Consider the following 22,209-nt stretch of genomic DNA (forward strand, 5'->3'; position numbering starts at 1 on the left):
CTCTTCCCTCCCGCACCCACTTTCCTGTAACCACAAACTTCTGCTAAACACTCTAACACTTCATTTTTAAACCTACCCCATACCTCTTCGACCCCATTGCCTATGCTCTCATTAGCCCATTTATCCTCCAATAGTTGTTTATATCTTACCCTAACTGCCTCCTCTTTTAGTTTATAAACCTTCACCTCTCTCTTCCCTGATGCTTCTATTCTCCTTGTATCCCATCTACCTTTTACTCTCAGTGTAGCTACAACTAGAAAGTGATCTGATATATCTGTGGCCCCTTTATAAACATGTACATCCTGAAGTCTACTCAACAGTTTTTTATCTACCAATACATAGTCCAACAAACTACTCTCATTTCGCCCTACATCATATCTTGTATACTTATTTATCCTCTTTTTCTTAAAATATGTATTACCTATAACTAAACCCCTTTCTATACAAAGTTCAATCAAAGGGCTTCCATTATCATTTACATCTGGCACCCCTAACTTACCTACCACACCCTCTCTAGAAGTTTCTCCTACTTTAGCATTCAGGTCCCCTACCACAATTTCTCTCTCACTTGGTTCAAAGACTCCTATACATTCACTTAACATCTCCCAAAATCTCTCTCTCTCCTCTACATTCATCTCTTCTCCAGGTGCATACACGCTTATTATGACCCATATATATATATATATATATATATATATATATATATATATATATATATAGATATATATATATATATATATATATATATGTGTGTGTGTGTGTGTGTGTGTGTGTGTGTGTGTGTGTATATAATACAAAATATAGGGAGGTACTACCTCTAGAACTGGACTGGGGACCCTCATCCTCAGAGAAGACAATAAACGTACCTTAGAGAAAACTCAAGGTTCTTCCCGGAGAAGTTTGAATATTTTCTTCTCCTACCTCCCCTATATTTTTAAGCTACATGTGAACTTTATTAATAGACAGAATACATTGACATAAAACACAAACATGAATACATTGGTACAATATGTCAAGGGTTATGAAATAGCTCCTCCGAAGCTGGACGTGAGCCAAGTATGCAACAAGCATTTCCCCTCTGGATGGCCACGCTGAGGAGCTGGAACATGAAAGTGGCTGCCCTTGGGTCCCTGGTGGTGTCGATGAGTCTGGATCCCAATTCTTTAAGGAAACGTGTGGCATGTTTTCCCCATGATTCCAAGGTCTCTGATCCCACTGGGACAAATTGATATTGTTTGCTTATGTCCCTGTACTTGCCGATATATATATATATATATATATATATATATATATATAAATATATATATATATATATATATATATATATATATATATATTATTGTGATTATTATTAATTATTATAATATTTTAATATCATAATTATTACTACTACTACTACTTCTACTACTAACAAAATCTTACAATCCTTGGCGACCCAAGTTTGGGTGGCTACCCAGGAAATAAAGTAATGCTCCTTCTGTATTTATCCTGGGAACTACATACACAAAGGAAGAAAGGATTATTATTTATTTTTTCATTTTTTTTAAATATTGTAATTTTTTCTTTTTTCTTCTTTTTCTTTTTTCTTTTTTCTTTTTATTCATTTTGTTTTTCTTTTATTATTTTCATAATTCTTCTTCTTCTTCTTCTTCTTCTTCTTCTTCTTCTTCTTCTTCTTATTATTATTATTATTATTATTATTATTATTATTATTATCGATGTAGTTGTTGTCGTTGTTATATTCATGGGTAAACGTTGAACCACTTAGGATCATTCAGAACTTGGAGAAGGGGAATAGGGAGCACATGAGTAGCAGAGGAGGGAGGGAGAGGGGGAGCAATTACCTATAATTCTAGGAATGAGAGACAAGCTGTTATTCCTCGTATCAAGAGCCCTTGAGCAGTATATAGACAGATCCTGGTCAAGGGGGTTATGATAACTCGTTTGTCTTGGCGTGTGTTGCAGGAGCAGCGGTAACGGAGGACCCCGTGTGGGACATCAGACACGTGCTGCCAGAACTCAACCTGGAGAACAACACGGTCACTAATGTCAAGGTCAACGTGGGAGACGTGGCCTACCTCCCATGCAGATTCCCACAGCTCTCCACACTCCACCAGGTAGGTCAACGTAGTAGACTAAGAAGAAGCTTCAGAGGAACTGGGTGCTAGCGACCACAATTCAAGTACATTTAGCATTGAATGGAAGTATGATAGTAGGGATAACTCAGTAACAGTCCCCGATTTTCGCTTAACAGATTACGATGGGCTTAGAGAACACTAATCATCTGTTGACTGGGGAAACGAAGAGAGCTATCAATATGACAGTTTTCTGAACACTATACATGAGGCTCAAAGAACGTTTATTCCGTATAAAGAAATTAGATCAAATAGAAATGACCCAAAATGGATGAATAATAGACTGAAATATCTACTAGGGCATAAGAAAGGAATTTATAGGCGAATCAAAAGAGGTGAGTGTCATCTTATGAATCAGTATATTGACATTAAGAGGGACATTAAAAAGGGGATACGAAAAGCTAAAAGGGACTATGAAATTAAAGTTGCTAGGGATTCTAAAACTAACCCAAAAAGTTTTTTCCAGTCATATAGAACAAAAGTCAGAGATAAGATAGGTCCCCTTAAAAATAACTATGGGCATCTTAGTGACAAAGAGAATGAAATGTGCTCGATTTTAAATAATTATTTTCTCTCGGTTTTTACACAGGAAGACACTAATAACATTCCAGTAATTAATTTCTATAGTGGGCCAGAAGAAGATAAATTATGTAACATCACAGTCACTAGTGAAATGGTTGTGAAGCAGATAGACCGACTGAAGCAAAATAAGTCACCGGGTCCTGATGAGGTTTTTTCAAGGGTTCTTAAGGAATGCAAAATGGAACTCTGTGAACCATTAACTAATATTTTTAATTTATCTCTTCAAACAGGTGTAGTGTCTGATATGTGGAAGATGGCTAATGTAATTCCTATTTTTAAAACAGGGGGCAAGTCGTTACCGTCAAATTACCGCCCAATAAGCCTGACCTCAATTGTAGGCAAATTACTAGAGTCAATTATAGCTGAGATTATAAGAAGCCATCACGATAAGCATAGCTTGATTAATGATACTTGCCATGGATTCACAAGAGGCCGGTCTTGTCTAACTAATTTATTAACTTTCTTCAGTAAAGCTTTTGAGGCTGTTGACCACGATAAAGAGTTTGATATTATTTACTTAGATTTTAGTAAGGCTTTTGATAGAGTTCCGCACCAAAGACTGTTAAAGAAAGTGGCAGCTCATGGCATTGGGGGAAAAGTGCTCTCACGGATCGAGTCATGGCTCACAGACAGGAAGCAGAGAGTGTCCATAAATGAGGTTAAATCCGAGTGGGGATCTGTAACAAGTGGCGTTCCACAGGGATCAGTCTTGGGCCCGTTGTTGTTTATAATATATATCAATGATCTTGATGAGGGAATTACTAGTGATATGAGCAAATTCGCCGATGACACAAAGATAGGTAGGAAAATTTATTCAAACGTAGATGTTATGGAACTTCAGGAGGATTTAAACAAACTCTATTCTTGGTCAGAAAAGTGGCAGATACAGTTCAATGTAGATAAATGCAAGGTTCTGAAGATCGGGAGTGTCCATAACCCTAGCACTTATAAGTTAAATGATGTTGAACTTTGCCATACAGATTGCGAAAAGGACTTGGGGGTTATGGTGAGCAGCAACCTTAAACCAAGACAGCAATGCCTAAGCGTACGTAATAAGGCAAATAGATTACTGGGATTTATATCAAGAAGTGTAAGCAACAGAAGTCCAGAGGCCATACTGCAGCTTTATTCATCATTAGTAAGGCCTCACCTAGATTATGCATAATGGACATAAATTCGTTAGAAAACATTCAGCGTAGGATGACTAAATTAATACATAGCATTAGAAATCTTACTTATGAAGAAAGATTGAAGACTCTTAAGTTACATTCACTTGTTAGACGAAGAATGAGGGGAGACCTGATCGAAGTGTATAAGTGGAAGATAGGTATTAATAAAGAGGATATTAATAAGAACATAAGAACATAAGAAAGGAGGATCACTGCAGCAGGCCTGTTGGCCCATAGTAGGCAGGTCCTTTATAATCCATCCCACTAACAAAACATTTGCCCAACCCAATTTTAATGCTACCCTAGAAATAATCTCTGATAACTCTATCTACTCATTTGCAAGTCCCAATCAGATCCAACCCCTCTCACTCATGTATTTATCCAACCTAAATTTGAAACTCCCCAAAGTCCTAGCCTCAATAACCCAACTAGGTAGACTGTTCCACTCATCAACTACCCTATTTCCAAACCAATACTTTCCTATGTCCTTTCTAAATCTAAACTTGTCTAATTTAAATCCATTACTGCGGGTTCTCTCTTGGAGAGACATCCTCAAGACCTTATTATTATCTCCTTTGTTAATACCCATCTTCCACTTATACACTTCGATCATGTCTCTTCTCATTCTTCGTCTAACAAGTGAATGTTAGACGAACCTACGAACCTTGGAACAAGGTACGCATTGCTTTACCAATCTGCCCACACTGGACCAATACCTTGGAGTCCTGCTTGCGCTAGACTTTGATCCAAGGCAGCCAACATTCAGGGAGAAGGCTTACAGCTTTTCATTTCATCCACTGCATACATCAGCCTTACTAGAGATATTAACAATGCAAGGAATTCGCAAGAGCAGGCGAAATATACACAAACACTGATCTCTGGCTGAAGGAGACTCGAACCAACGAACCTTGGAACAAGGTACGCAGTGCTTTACCAATCTACCCACGCTGGACCAATACCTTGGAGTCCAGCTTTTGCTAGACTTTGATCCAAGGCAGCCAGCTTTCAGGGAGAAGACTTACAGCTTTTCATCCCCTGCATGCAGGGGATGAAATGAAAGCTTATTGACCAGTGTGTTAATAATAAAAAAAAAAAACGACTGTAGTAATAATTTACAACTCTCAGGACGAAAATGCATGTATTCTTTATCAATCCCTTTCTCAAAATATTGGAGCATCTTCTGGTAATGCCATTTTATTTCATATATGAAGAATAAACCTTTCTTTTTTGGAGCCTCACTATGTGCTTTGAAGAAGAGGGATGGTTGAATCAGACCCATTGCAGTTGGAAACACTCTTCGCCGTCTCGTTGCCAAAGCAGCAGTGAGAAACATTCGCCTAGAAGCTGCCACTTTGCTCCAGCCACACCAAGTGGGCTTTGGGGTCTCTCAATGCAGTGAAGCCGCAGTTCATGCCGCAAGGGCCTACATCAGGGACTTACCAGAAGACAAGGCCATAGGCAAACTTGATTTTAGAAATGCCTTTAATATGGTGAAGAGAGATGCTGTTTTGCCAGCTGTTCGGGATAGGTTCCCCAGTCTTTTTCCCTTCATTTCAGCCGGCTACAGCAAACCCTCAATTCTTTTGTTTGGAGAACATGAAATTAAATCATCAGAGGGTGTTCAGCAGGGTGACCCACTCGCTCCACTTCTCTTCTCTTCTCACTGCCTACGCAGTGAGCTCAATATCTGGTACCTGGATGACGGCACTCTGGCAGGTACTGAAGAGTTCCTGGTGGGGGACCTACAACTTGTGAAAACACAGGGAGAAGACTTGGGACTCATCCTCAATCCCTCCAAATGTGAAATCATCACAGCGAACCAGGAAATAATCAGTGCTGTGCGAAGAATCCTCCCGGAAGTCTCAACTACCACTCCGTCCAACAAGATACTCTTGGGAGCACCGCTGGGTCACCAGGCCATCGACACTGTCCTCAGGGACAAATTGAATGACCTGATGAGAATGGAGGAGAGAATAAGCGATCTTGATGCCCATGATGCTCTGTATCTCCTCACAAGGTGTCTTACTATGCCAAGACTCACTTACTTCTTGAGGTGTGCACCCTCTTTTGACAACCCAACACTCGATGAATATGACACACACCTGAGATCAACTTTTAAGAAGGCACGGAACCTGTCACTAGAGGATGAACAATGGGATCAGGCAACCCTCCCAGTGCGACTGGGAGGTATAGGGGTGCGTAAAGCAATGCATGTTGCTTTACCTGCTTTTCTGTCTTCGTGTTTGGCTTCCAGTGCATTAGTCAGGAAGATAGTTCCCGAACGCTTGAGAGAAGTGGTAGGAGCTCAAGACCCCAGGTTTACTGAAGCAGCGATTCTGTGGGACACCCTTACAAACATCTCCAGTAGACCAGCTCCTCCCAAAGAGCACAAACAGTCCCACTGGGACAAACCGATCATGGAAAAAATCGCCAACACAATGCTCTCCAATGCTTCAGGAAAGGACAAAGCTCGTCTCCTGGCAGTGAAGGCACCACACTCAGAAGATTTCCTGTTAGCTGTTCCCAATTCCTCCCTGGGCACCCGTCTCGACCCACAGGCCATTCGGATTGGTGTTGCTCTTCGCCTAGCCGCCCCCATCCTCACCGAACACAGGTGTGTTTGCGGCAGGGTGACAGCTGATCAATTCGGACTTCATGGTCTCGTGTGTCACACAGCAGAAGGGAAGTATGCCAGACATGAGGAGGTCAATGACACCATAAAGAGAAGCCTCGCCACAGCCCGTTGCCCAGCTCAACTGGAACCCCAAGTACAGAGGTCTGATGGCAGTCAAAAGCGTCCTGATGGAGCCACTATGCTACCCTGGAAGGATGGAAAGCAGATTGCCTGGGATTACACCTGTGCTGCCACATTGGCAGACACCTACTTGCCATACTCCGTAGTGGAAGGGGGTGGAGCTGCCAGCCACAGGGAGACCCAGAAGATCCGAAAATATGAAGACCTCTCCCCCTGCTATAACTTCATTCCAATAGGGCCGGGGACCCTTGGAGCATGGGGCAAGTGTGCTCTAAAGTTCCTCAAAGAGCTGGGTGAAAAGCTCATCATAGAAACCAAGAGGGCGACCAGCTTCCTCTTTCAGAGACTCAGTGTTGCGATCCAGAGAGGAAATGCCTGCAGCATTCTGGGCACGCGGCCCACCGCAGGGGAGCTGGACGAACTATTCGAGATGTAGCTCTGAGTTACCTATGTTGTTTTACTTTCTGTTGTATTTTTGTTAATGTTTGGCCAATGTATTTTGTCTTTAAATAAAACATACTTGAAATATAGGAGGTGGTAGGAGAAAATTCTCAAACAGCTTCAGGGAAAACCTTGAGTTTTCCCTGAAGCAAGTTTATTCGTTTGCTCTGAGGATGAGGGTCCCTAGGCTAGCTCTAGAGGTGGTACCTCCCTATATTTTTTGTATATATATATATATATATATATATATATATATATATATATATATATATATATATATATATGTATATATATATATATATATATATATATATATATATATATATATATATATATATATATATATATATATATATATATATATATATATAATGTCGTTACACAAATAACCCACACATAGAAGAGATGAGCTTGCGACGACGTCGTTTCGGTCCGACTTGGATCATTCGGAAAGCCACACTGCGGTTTATTTGTGTACTGTTCCAGTCACGGTATTGTGCCTTTTTTTTATTTATATATATTTATGTCGTGACGAATAGGTTAAACTTGCGATTTTGGCTTAAATAGCAACACACTTCTTGTTGAATAAGGCAAGTAAAAATTTGTGCATGCAATTATTTCGCAAAAATCATTCTGAACCTAAGGAAAAAAATATATATTTCATTGTGTTTGTATATTATTAAATTATTGTAAACTTATCTAAAAATATATTTAGTTGGATTATGCTAAATTAAATTGCGTTGTTATAACAAGGTTAGTTAAGATTGTCTAAGGTCCTTTTGGTACGAAATTATTACTTTTTACATTAACATAAATGAAAAAGTATATATGTTTAAATGCATAAGATAAAATCTTAGATAGAACCTGATTTTAAATGAGTTCTTCCTAAGTGAGCAATTTTACCTATTCGGAACGACACACACACACACACACACACACATATATATATATATATATATATATATATATATATATATATATATATATATATACATACATATATATATATATATATATATATATATATATATATATATATATATATATATATATATATATATATATATATATATATGCAATAAGATCTCAGTAAACAGGTGATATCAGAATATGAAAAACAACCACTGTGAAAGAGTAGTGAAATTCCAAGCGCTTTCGTGACTTCTTACATTATCATAGTTCCTTGATAATGTGAGAAGTCACGAAAGCGCTTGGAATTTTACTATCCTTCCACAGTGGTTTTCTGCATATATATATATATATATATATATATATATATATATATATATATATATATATATATATATATATATATATATATATATATATATATATATATATATACATACATCGTGTCGAATAGGTAAAACTTGTGATTCTGGCTTAAATAGCAATGCTCTTCTTGCCGAATAAGGCAAGCGAAAATTTGTGGTTGCAATAATTTCGCAAGAATCTTTCTGAACCTAACGACGAAATCATGTTTCATTATGTTTTTATTATTAAATTACTGTAAATTTATGTAAAATATATTTAGTTAGATTAGGCTAAATTAAATCGCACTACATATAATATGGTTAGTTAACTTTTCTAACGTTCTTTTGGTACAAAATTATTAATTTTTACATTATGTAAATGAAAATATATATATATATATATATATATATATATATATATATATATATATATATATATTTTTTATTTTATTTATTTTTATTATCACACCGGCCGATTCCCACCAAGGCAGGGTGGCCCGAAAAAGAAAAACTTTCACCATCATTCACTCCATCACTGTCTTGCCAGAAGGGTGCTTTACACTACAGTTTTTAAACTGCAACATTAACATTATATATATATACTTAATTTTAAATGTGTTCTTGCTAATTGACCGTCGTTAATTCGTCTCATCTTTCAAAAAAGGTCACCCCTGAATAAAAACTATGAATCACCATAGATCTGGGTTACTACTCATAATTAGCAACTCATGAAAGTACTGATGGTCTTTATATTTTGATGGAAAGCGCAATGAAGGAAATGAGTATCAGGTATTAGTACTTAAAAATGAAAGAACCGAAGTAAAACTGGATGAACTGCACTTGGAAAATGGCAAAACTGAAACTATTGCTGAACTAATGGCAAAAGTTATTGATGCATACAACTTCTGAAATGCAATGAAGACGATCATAGCTGATACAACTAACGTTAACACAGGGAAAAAGAGTGGAGCTGTTGTCAAACTGCAATGAATGTTCTCAGGGAAGGGGATTAGCAAACCACAATTTATAAGTCGTCAGCATCACATTCTGGACAGGATTCTCCATTTGTTAATGGAAGAAAATCTTGGTGCAAATAGCAGTTCTCCAAACATCGAGTATCCATTTGTATCCCAACTGGTGAAGAATTATGAGGAACTAAAGGCGCAGTTTGTTAATGGAACAGAAGTGATCCTCCATAAATCAGGATGGAGAGACGATGTGAAGTTCTTGTGCCATCTAACACGAGTGTTAAGATTCTTTGAAGAAAACAGGCACTTTTCTTTCATTAATTTTCTGAAAATTCCAAACATCAGCAATGCTAGGTGGAATTCAAAAGCCATTCTGTCTATTCTTGCATTCATTCTTATACCTGCAAGACGGAAATTTTCGAGAAGATATGCAGATTCATTTCATACACCTGAGCAGATTATTGGTTTACTAATCAGATGTGCGATGAAAATGTCTTCAAGAATTTGCCAAAAAGGGACAATCAGCCATAATCAAAGAAAAATATGTTGGTTCTCCCTTACCATGAAAATTTGGTAAATATGCCTTCTCTTCTTAAGACTTCTAATATCAAAGTTGTATATAAAACTCCTGATACAGTAAAAAAATCTCATGGTAAAGAATTCCCCCCGAAATGCTGACGGATGTGTCTATGTCTCAAACTAAGATTAAAAGAACATAAACATAGCATTAGAACTGGACAAGACTCTAATGCTCTGTTTATTCATGCGAGAGATTTTAACCATCCAATTGATTTTCAAAAAGCAGGTTCCATATATAAGGGAAACTTCTAAAAGTTATGTAAAGGAAATGGGGCTCATTAAAATAAACTCATCAAGGGGAGGGGGGAAGACATCTGCAATATCAAGAAAACCGGCTACAGAAATTCATCCCACAATAATTCTCGATACCCAGTAGCAGAATCGAGTACTGCTAACTGCGATCTTTCTCTGTATATACCAGCTTATTTCTGCGTGGTGCATTGTTATAAAAATTGCTTGAGAGGTCAGAACATACAGGAGGAGATTGAAATAGCTTGACTCCATGCTTGAGACTCACTGACGTGCCCGGGCTGGGAAAGAAACATAGCTTGTGAAGTAGTCTACCCGCTTATGTGGCATTCGTGGCCGAGTGGGCAAGAGCGCTGCCTGGGAATCTTGACCATCCCCAATCCTTCGAGTCCTGCTGATTGAGATCTTTCTCTGTATATACCCACTTGTTTCTGCGTAGTGCATTGATACATATATATATATATATATATATATATATATATATATATATATATATATATATATATATATATATATATATATATATATATATATATATTCAACAAGTGGGCCGTCTCCCACCGAGGCAGGGTGACCCAAAAAAGAAAGAAAATCCCCAAAAAGAAAATACTTTCATCATCATTCAACACTTTCACCACACTCACACATTATCACTGCTTTTGCAGAGGTGCTCAGAATACAACAGTTTAGAAGTATATACGTATAAAGATACACAACATATCCCTCCAAACTGCCAATATCCCAAACCCCTCCTTTAAAGTGCAGGCATTGTACTTCCCATTTCCAGGACTCAAGTCCGACTATAAGAAAATAACCAGTTTCCCTGAATCCCTTCACTATATATAACCCTGCTCACACTCCAACAAATCGTCAGGTCCCAAGTATCATTCGTCTCCATTCACTCCTATCTAACACACTCATGCACGCTTGCTGGAAGTCCAGGCCCCTCGCCCACAAAACCTCCTTTACCCCCTCTTTCCAACCCTTTCGAGGACGACCCCTACCCCTCTTTCCTTCCCCTATAGATTTATATGCTTTCCATGTCGTTCTACTTTGATCCATTCTCTCTAAATGACCAAACCACCTCAACAACCCCTCTTCTGCCCTCTGACTAATGCTTTTATTAACTCCACACCTTCTCCTAATTTCCACACTCCGAATTTTCTGCATAATATTTACACCACACATTGCCCTTAGACAGGACATCTCCACTGCCTCCAACCGTCTCCTCGCTGCTGCATTTACCACCCAAGCTTCACATCCATATAAGAGTGTTGGTACTACTATACTTTCATACATTCCCTTCTTTGCCTCCATAGATAACGTTTTTTGACTCCACATATACCTCAATGCACCACTCACCTTTTTTCCCTCATCAATTCTATGATTAACCTCATCCTTCATAAATCCATCCGCCGACACGTCAACTCCCAAGTATCTGAAAACATTCACTTCTTCCATACTCCTCCTCCCCAATTTGATATCCAATTTTTCTTTATCTAAATCATTTGATACCCTCATCACCTTACTCTTTTCTATGTTCACTTTCAACTTTCTACCTTTACACACATTCTCAAACTCATCCACTAACCTTTGCAATTTTTCTTTAGAATCTCCCATAAGCACAGTATCATCAGCAAAAAGTAACTGTGCCAATTCCCATTTTGAATTTGATTCCCCATAATTTAACCCCACCCCTCTCCCGAACACCCTAGCATTTACTTCTTTTACAACCCCATCTATAAATATATTAAACAACCATGGTGACATTACACATCCCTGTCTAAGACCTACTTTTACCGGGAAGTAGTCTCCCTCTCTTCTTCACACCCTAACCTGAGCCTCACTATCCTCATAAAAGCTCTTTACAGCATTTAGTAACTTACCACCTATTCCATAAACTTGCAACATCTGCCACATTGCTCCTCTATCCACTCTATCATATGCCTTTTCTAAATCCATAAATGCAATAAAAACTTCCCTACCTTTATCTAAATACTGTTCACATATATGCTTCAATGTAAACACTTAATCTACACATCCCCTACCCACTCTGAAGCCTCCTTGCTCATCCGCAATTCTACATTCTGTCTTACCTCTAATTCTTTCAATTATAACTCTACCGTATACTTTTCCTGGTATACTCAGTAAACTTATTCCTCTATAATTTTTACAATATCTTTTGTCCCCTTTCCCTTTATATAAAGGAACTATACACGCTCTCCGCCAATCCCTAGGTACCTTCCCCTCTTTCATACATTTATTAAACAAAAGTACCAACCACTGCAACACTATATCCCCCCCTGCTTTTAACATTTCTGTCATGATCCCATCAGTTCCAGCTGCTTTACCCCCTTTCATTCTACGTAATGCCTCACGTATCTCCACAACACTTACAGTCTGCTCTTCTTCACTCCTAAAAGATGGTATACCTCCCTGGCCAGTGCATGAAATTACCGACTCCCTTTCTTCCTCAACATTTAAAAGTTCCTCAAAATATTCTCGCCATCTACCTAATACCTCCCTCTCCCCATCTACTAACTCCCCTACTCTGTTTTTAACGGACAAATCCATACTTTCCCTAGGCTTTCTTAACTTGTTTAACTCACTCCAAAATTTTTTCTTATTTTCATTAAAATTTCTTGACAGTGCCTCTCCCACTCTTTCATCTGCTCTCCTTTTGCACTCTCTCACCACTCTCTTCACCTTTCTTTTACTCTTCATATACTCTGCTCTTCTTATAACACTTCTGCTTTGTAAAAACCTCTCGTAAGCTACCTTTTTCTCTTTTATCACACCCTTTACTTCATCATTCCACCAATCACTCCTCTTTCCTCCTGCCCCCACCCTCCTATAACCACAAACTTCTGCCCCACATTCTAATACTGCATTTTTAAAACTATTCCAACCCTCTTCAACCCCCCCACTACTCATCTTTGCACGAGCCCACCTTTCTGCCAATAGTCGCTTATATCTCGCACGAACTTCCTCCTCCCTTAGTTTATACACTTTCACCTCCCTCTTACTTATTGTTGCCACCTTCCTCTTTTCCCATCTACCTCTTACTCTAACTGTAGCTACAACTAAATAATGATCTGATACATCAGTTGCCCCTCTATAAACATGTACATCCGGGAGCCTACCCATCAACCTTTTATCCACCAATACATAATCTAACAAACTACTTTCATTACGTGCTACATCATACCTTGTATATTTATTTATCCTCTTTTTCATAAAATATGTATTACTTAATACCAAATTTCTTTCTACACATAGCTCAATTAAAGGCTCCCCATTTACATTTACCCCTGGCACCCCAAATTTACCTACTACTCCCTCCATAACATTTTTACCCACTTTAGCATTGAAATCTCCAACCACCATTACTCTCACACTTGATTCAAAACTCCCCACGCATTCACTCAACATTTCCCAGAATCTCTCTCTCTCCTCTACACTTCTTTCTTCTCCAGGTGCATACACGCTTACTATAACCCACTTTTCACATCCAATCTTTATTTTACTCCACATAATTCTTGAATTTATGCATTTGTAGTCCCTCTTTTCCTGCCATAGCTTATCCTTCAACATTATTGCTACTCCTTCTTTAGCTCTAACTCTATTTGAAACCCCTGACCTAATCCCATTTATTCCTCTCCATTGAAACTCTCCCACCCCCTTCAGCTTTGTTTCACTTAAAGCCAGGACATCCAGTTTCTTCTCATTCATAACATCCACAATCATCTCGTTATATATATATATATATATATATATATATATATAAATATATATATATATATATATATATATATATATATATATATATCACATATATATATATATATATATATATATATATATATATATATATATATATATATATATATATATATATATATATATATATATATATATATATATATCAAGGCAGTAGGTAAAATGAAAGGGGTCAAGGCAGCCGAGATTGATGGGATAAAGATAGAAATGTTAAAAGCAGGTGGGGATATAGTTTTGGAGTGGTTGGTGCAATTATTTAATAAATGTATGGAAGAGGGTAAGGTACCAAGGGATTGGCAGAGAGCATGCATAGTTCCTTTGTATAAAGGCAAAGGGGACAAAAGAGAGTGCAAAAATTATAGGGGGATAAGTCTGTTGAGTATACCTGGTAAAGTGTATGGTAGAGTTATTATTGAAAGAATTAAAAGTAAGACGGAGGATAGGATAGCAAATGAACAAGGAGGCTTTAGGAAAGGTAGGGGGTGTGTGGACCAGGTGTTTACAGTGAAACATATAAGTGAACAGTATTTAGATAAGGCTAAAGAGGTCTTTGTGGCATTTATGGATTTGGAAAAGGCGTATGACAGGGTGGATAGGGGGGCAATGTGGCAGATGTTGCAGGTGTATGGTGTAGGAGGTAGGTTACTGAAAGCAGTGAAGAGTTTTTACGAGGATAGTGAGGCTCAAGTTAGAGTACATAGGAAAGAGGGAAATTATTTCCCAGTAAAAGTAGGCCTTAGACAAGGATGTGTGATGTCACCGTGGTTGTTTAATATATTTATAGATGGGGTTGTAAGAGAAGTAAATGCGAGGGTCTTGACAAGAGGCGTGGAGTTAAAAGATAAAGAATCACACATAAAGTGGGAGTTGTCACAGTTGCTCTTTGCTGATGACACTGTGCGATGGGCTTGGACTTCCAGCAGGCGTGCCTGAGCGTGTTTGATAGGAGTGAATGGAGACGAATGGTTTTTAATACTTGACGTGCTGTTGGAGTGTGAGCAAAGTAACATTTATGAAGGGGTTCAGGGAAACCGGCGGGCCGGACTTGAGTCCTGGAGATGGGAAGTACAGTGCCTGCACTCTGAAGGAGGGGTGTTAATGTTGCAGTTTAAAAATTGTAGTGTAAAGCACCCTTCTGGCAAGACAGTGATGGAGTGAATGATGGTGAAAGTTTTCTTTTTCGGGCCACCCTGCCTTGGTGGGAATCGGCCAGAGTGATAATAAAAAAAAAATAATACATATATATATATATATATATATATATATATATATATATATATATATATATATATATATAAATATATGTATCAATTCCCTCCAGGGCAGGGTAGCCTGAAGAAGAAAAACTTTCACCATCATTCACTCCATCACTGTCTTGCCAGAAGGGTGTTTTACACTACAGTTTTTAAACTGCAACATTAGCACCCCTCCTTAAGAGTGCAGGCACTGTACTTCCCATCTCCAGGACTCAAGTCTGGCCTGCCGGTTTCCCTGAATCCCTTCATAAATGTTACTTTGCTCACACACCAACAGCACGTCAAGTATTAAAAACCATTTGTCTCCATTCACTCCTATCAAACACGCTCACGTACGAACGCTGGAAGTCCAAGCCCCTCGTACACAAAACCTTCTTTACCCCCTCCCTCCAACCTTTCCAAGGCCGACCCCTACCCCGCCTTTCTTCCACTACAGACTGATACACTCTTGAAGTCATTCTGTTCAGCTCCATTTTCTCTACATGTCCGAGCCACCTCAACAATCCTTCCTCAGCCCTCTGGACAACAGTTTTGGCAATCCCACACCTCCTCCTAACTTCCAAACTACGAATTCTCTGCATTATATTCACATCACACATAGCCCTCAGACATGACATCTCCACTGCCTCCATCCTTCTCCTCGCTGCAACATTCATCACCCACGCTTCACACCCATATAAAAGCGTTGGTAAAACTATACTCTGATACATTCTCCTCTTTGCCTCCAAGGACAAAGTTCTTTGTCTCCACATACTCCTAAGTGCAACGCTCACCCTTTTCCCCTCATCAATTCTATGATTCACCTCATCTTTCATAGATCCATTCGCTGACACGTCCACTCCCAAATATCTGAATACATTCACCTCCTCCATGCTCTCTCCCTCCAACCTGATATCCAACCTTTCATCACCTAATCTTTTTGTTATCCTCATAACCTTACTCTTTCCAGTATTCACTTTTAATTTTCTTCTTTTACATGCCCTACCAAATTCATCCACCAACCTCTGCAACTTCTCTTCAGAATCTCCCAAGAGCACAGTGTCATCAGCAAAGAGCAACTGTGACAACTCCCACTTTAAGTGTGATTATCTTTTAACTCCACGCCTCTTGCCAAGACCATCGCATTTCTTCTCTTACAACCCCATCTATAAATATATTAAACAACCACGGTGACATCACAAATCCTTGTCTAAGGCCTACTTTTACTGGGAAATAATCTCCCTTTTTCCTACATACTCTAACTTGAGCCTCACTATCCTCGTAAAAACTCTTCACTGCTTTCAGTAACCTACCTCCTATACCATACATCTGCCACATTGCCCCCCTATCCACCCTGTCATACGCCTTTTCCAAATCCATAAATGGCACCAAAACCTCTTTACTCTTATCTAAATACTGTTCACTTATATGTTTCACTGTAAACACCTGGTCCACACCCCCCTACCTTTCCTAAAGCCTCCTTGTTCATCTGCTATCCTATTCTCCGTCTTACTCTTAATTCTTTCAATAATAACTCTACCATACAGTTTACCAGGTATACTCAACAGAATTATCCCCCTATAATTTTTGCACTCTCTTTTGTCCCCTTTGCCTTTATACAAAGGAACTATGCATGCTCTCTGCCAATCCCAAGGTACCTTACCCTCTTCCATACATTTATTAAATAATAGTACCAACCACTCCAAAACTATATCCCCACCTACTTTTAACATTTCTATCTTTATCCCATCAATCCCAGCTGCTTTACCCCCTACAGTCTTGAGTTTCCAAAAATTTCACATGAAGATAGCACAACGGTGTACGATCCTATATCAAGACGTTAAAGCCATAATAACCAAAACTATTTTTGCTAGAGGAGAGAGAAATACATAGTAATGGCTGTAGATACCAGAAATATTATATCTCTTACGGTTACTTACTAAATCTTAAAAAAATGCAAACAGAAGCGAATCGTCCAAATGTAAATAATTTTCCTTTATTTTACTAGGATTTATTTTAAATGTGTAGAAAAATAAAAATTTTAACATAACTGGGCTTCTGAAACAGGCAAGTGCGTTGTTTGTAGTGTTGAGAGAAACATACAAGAGATGTATTGGGCAGTGAAATTTTAATGCAACACCTCATTGTATGTCGATGTGTGAGAGTTAATAAGGCACCGGAAGTAACAGGAATCTTTGCGAGGCTTATTACATTGTACAGAACTTTGAATTGATCGACTGATATAACAAACGTATTAGTTACTACAGCAGAAAACGAAAATCTTGTAACTATCACTGAACATAAACCTCAGTTTTCAGCGGATGAGAAATACAGGAACAAATAAGGAAAACAGATAGCGGCATTTAAAACTTTGTCATTAACAAAAACTTTATCCACCGGAGAAATAGAAGACTGAGATTGCAGACTCAAGGCACAAGCTATCCTCAACAAACCGCCCATGGAACAGCCCCCTAAACAGTTCATAGTACTCCCATGTGGCGATGTTGCCACGAATACTCGCCGGGCACTTGCTATGAGTAACATCAACGTTTCCACCATAAACACATCATCTATCAAAGACCTCACTACGAAACGCAGCCCCACACCTCTAACTTCTACAGCAGGCGTCTACACTATCCCCTGTGGGTTCTGTCCCAAGAAATATGTAGGCGAGACAGGCAGAGATCTTGCAGTCCGCCTGAATGAACATCGAAATGCCTCTAACAGAGACGATGTAAGGTACGCCTGTGTCCTCCACAGAGACTCCACGGGGCATTTGATGAACTGGAACGAGGCACAACTCGTTCTCACCGAACCAGACCTCAGACGCCGACGGTGCCTAGAAGCCTCACTAATCGCCGTCACCGACACTATAGAACGCAACACTGGAAACTACAAAATTTCAAAAACATTGGCATACATGATACTTAAGCAGCACCAACCCAACAACACAGGAGTCACATGATTTCATCGTCTACCCGTCCTCATCATAGGCAGAGGTTGTTTTGATAAAGACCTGCCTCGCATGGGCCAGTAGGCCTTTTACAGTGTTCCTCCATTCTTATGTTCTTATGACATTCCTCAGGTCACGTGCGTCACATCTCACTCTCCGCCTATATATATAATGTCTTTCTACCTCTGTATGTTAGAAGTGATCAAGGTCCCAGGACCGAAACGTGTTCTAATAAATATGTTATAGTGTTTGCTTACGTGTCTTTCTAAACCAACTTGTCGGTATTTATTACCAAGGTTTATACCACTATAGATAGTTCCTGAAAGCACTTGATCCCAACAGCCAAATATCTGAGAGCATCTGATGCTTCTTGCAAAGTTTTCCTTAAACCAACAGATCTTCATATACAGTGAGAAACTAATAAGAAACATAATCTCTCACTCATATGGTTCGTTATCAACTTCACTGAAGGACATTCAAGAATAATTTCAGGCCAAGAGAACCCTAGAAAAAACCATAGTAAGTGAATTTTCAATACACTTAATTCTGACAATCAGAGAATAGACTGGGCAAAATAAACAAAGAACTAGAAGACATTACCTACATAAGAGCCCTGAGCGTCCATAACTCACGAGAGTTACATAGATAATCAGGTGAAAATATATTCCGAAGGCCTTCAAAAATATTAAATATTGTAAGACATTGTAGAAAAATGAACTGTACGGAGAAATTATCGATAAAGAGAATAAACTATAAAAAAACATAATACCAGACGAAAGTAGCAGAAGGTAAACAAAAAACTGTCCAGGAAATTTCAACGAATCATATATATTTCTGCTAACATGCAAAATTCATCACTAACATTCGTTCTTTTATTACAGGAGGTTCATTCACCAATGATGAAAAAACAAATGAGCGATGTTTTGAAAGACCAGTTGTAATCAATGTTTAGCAATCTACTAAGGGAAAGTAGTATTGAGGGTCCAAATAGTTTCTCATTATCTATGTCCGCCTTACAAATCATATGTCTGACATAAACACAAATCTTGCATCAAATGAGCCTGATTCATGGAGCTCCTTATTAATAAAGAAAAGAAAAATATCACTAGCACGAGCACTCAGTATTCTCTAGAGTATAAGCATTGATCTTAGAATAATCAGTGTTTATAAAGTGGTCCATACCCTCACCGTCCACTTTGGTCGATGAGGCTATGGAAGGGGTCAAAAGGGGGTGAGTAAATGTCTGGGGACGTGCTTTACACTGTGTATCTGTGCCATTCACGCTCTCTTTTAGTCTCTCTCATCTCTCCTGCTCCGGGAAGAATATACATATATGTAGTATTCCTATTCACTTCCCATACCGAGCATATTCCCTCACACACTGTTGGAGAACCAGTACATTCTCAACACCCATAGTGACAAGAGTGGCGCCAAAGAAGTGACAGCTGTGCATTTACTATAAATTCAGCATTGTATCACCCATAATAGCAGCTGCTGATACTAAGAAGTGCCGACAGTATTCACGAGAATATTAAAAATTTGGATTCATAACTTCATTTGCCAATGAAATAATGCCAGTGTGCCTATTATGTGAAAATGAACTTTCAGTAATGATGCCATGAAACCTTTGAAGATGAAAGACCACCTTGAAATGGTTCAGTCTGAGAAGAGAATGAAGACTGATTATTTTAAGGCACTGAAATAAGAAATAAAAAAAAATACCAAATTTAAACGCATTTTCCAAAATATCTGCCGAAGTCGATCATAATGGAGGACTGAAGGCATCATACAATATCTTCCTCACCATAGCAAAGAAACGAAAATCGTATACAGTTGATGAGATCATAATTCAAGCAATTACAGAGGTGACTGAAACTGTTATAAAAAAAAAAAGATTCTCAACCTATCCTAAAATGTCTGTCGTTAAGTGACAAAATAGTGTAACGATGAACTGATGAGATGGTCGATGATGTTGAGCAAGCCCTCACAGCAGCTGAGCTTCAGTACTTTAAGTTTTCTCACTAACTCGACGAGTCAACTTTCGGCAGTACATACATTCTCATGGCCTATGTGAGGTATTACAGTAGAAGTCAAAAGTGCACTGTTGACGAATTTTTGTTTGCCAAGTATCTTAAATCTGATGCAAAAGGTGAGACAATTTTTCAGGGTTTGCAGGAGTATTTGGAGAAGCACAATATATCCCTCAGCAATATTACTGCAGTGGTTACTTATGGTGCACCAGCAATGTTTGCCCACTACCGATGATTTGTCACTTGACTCAAGGAAAAGGTATCTGATGTACGTACCGTTCAATGTGCATTACACAGACACTATCTGGTAGCCAAAAAACTCAGTGGTGAACCTCATGATGCCTTACAAGTGTGTATCAGGTCAGTTAATAAGATCAAAGCACATCCACTCAACTCTCGATTGTTTGCAATACTATGTGAAAAGAATGTTGAAACCCTAAACCAATTACTGTTGCACACTAAGGTAAGGTGGCTGTCTAGGAATGATAGCTTTCAGAGTTTTGTAGACTTATACAATTCAACAGAGCATTTTTTAAGAGATATAAACCCATCACTGTGTGAAGAATTAAAAAAAGTAAGCATTCTCTGTTTTATTTGGCAGACCTATATTCAAAATTTAATGAAGTACAGAAATGCCTGCAGGATAAAGATGTTACGTATATTCTGGCCAGGACAATTCTAGTAGGCTTCCAAGTCAAAATAAGCCTCTTTAAAGAGATTTTTAGTATTTTTTTTAAATTTACTGCAGTTAGAAGAAAGTGGAAACATTTCCAATGCTGACCTGGAGAAATAAACAACACACCTTGAAAAATCATGGGAAGATTTTAAAGTATTATTGAGGACCTTGAGACAATGTGCGTGCCTGACTGGATTCTTACATCATTTTGGAAATGCAAATTGCAGATATTGACACTCAATTGCAGAAATAACCCCTTGATATAACTATGGTTCTGAAAGAAAAAGCATTGCTAGGAGGTAAAAGCCTAAGTAACTTTTCGAGCAATGTAAATACTGTTGTTAAATATCCATTTTTTTTTTATTTCTTTTTTTTTTCTTTTTTTTACGCAAATAAATTTTTTTACCTCAGCTCATTTCAAAGCCCTATCTAAGGTGCAGTGGTGGAGCCATATTTATTTTTCAAAAATTCGTACATGGTTGAAGTTGGTTTTATTCATGAAATTGCAATTCTAACTAAGGAGAGGAATAGACTAAACCTGGAAGAGCGTAGTGACTTGCAACTAAAACTCACCAGTCACCAACCAAATATCAGTGCCCATGTTGACGCTTGTCAGATGCATCCTTACCATTAATGATATCAACAGTTTCAGCAAAACAGAGTATTTTAAATCAGTTAATTAAAGTACTAATGATTAAATTATTTTCATACAACAAATATTTGGGGTCGATGAACAGTCTGAAGCTTCATAAAGGAGTCGATGAACTGAAGAGTTTGAGAAGCGTCTTAGATCTTAGATGGTGCACATATAGCACAAAGAAGGCAGTAGAACACCTGCCAAAAATTACATACCAACAGTATTAACATCACACGACATGGAAACTTTTGAGGAAGAAGATACATTTAGAAGAGAAAAGATCAGTCTTGACACAAACAGTATCACATTAGGACAAACTTTTGGAGGTTTTGGAAGAAAATCATTATGCAGATGTGATCTATGAAAGCTTAACGAATTCATTTAACAATTACGATCAAGCAGTGAGTGGTAGCCCCTAAATCTGGATATTCAAATTTCTGACAAATAAAACGCAAAGAGGAGTAATATACAAAGTAAAATTTTCCCTTAGCAAAGTAAAACGTTCAGTAATTCAACGCACCGCCTGCAGTCTTTATTGTTTCTCATCTTAGAAGAAGCAGTTAATATCCATACTTACGACTTCATATCATCTCTTGCAGATAAACTAAATGAAGGTCACTTAGGTAGAAGACAGAAAAACTGCAAGAAGATATTAACGATGACATCTAATAAGCAGACGAAAATTACTCGATGTTCACAATTTACAACTGCTCAGATTTAGAAAGACAGAGGAACTTAAAATGTGTACTGTCTGTATAATACACGAG

The 22,209-nt window shown here is 38.2% G+C and overlaps 1 protein-coding gene across 1 annotated transcript in view; it reads left to right on the forward strand.

The window, feature by feature from the left end:
• Positions 1-22,209, forward strand: part of LOC128685521 (opioid-binding protein/cell adhesion molecule) — a 312,879-nt gene that overhangs the window by 69,470 nt on the left and 221,200 nt on the right. Inside the window, exon 3 of the mRNA XM_070082745.1 lies at positions 1,966-2,117. Within this exon, the coding sequence (XP_069938846.1) occupies positions 1,966-2,117 (152 nt within the window). The remainder of the gene's footprint in view (positions 1-1,965; positions 2,118-22,209) is intronic.

The sequence above is a fragment of the Cherax quadricarinatus genome, chromosome 8, assembly GCF_038502225.1.
Source record: "Cherax quadricarinatus isolate ZL_2023a chromosome 8, ASM3850222v1, whole genome shotgun sequence".
Classification (NCBI taxonomy): domain Eukaryota; kingdom Metazoa; phylum Arthropoda; class Malacostraca; order Decapoda; family Parastacidae; genus Cherax; species Cherax quadricarinatus.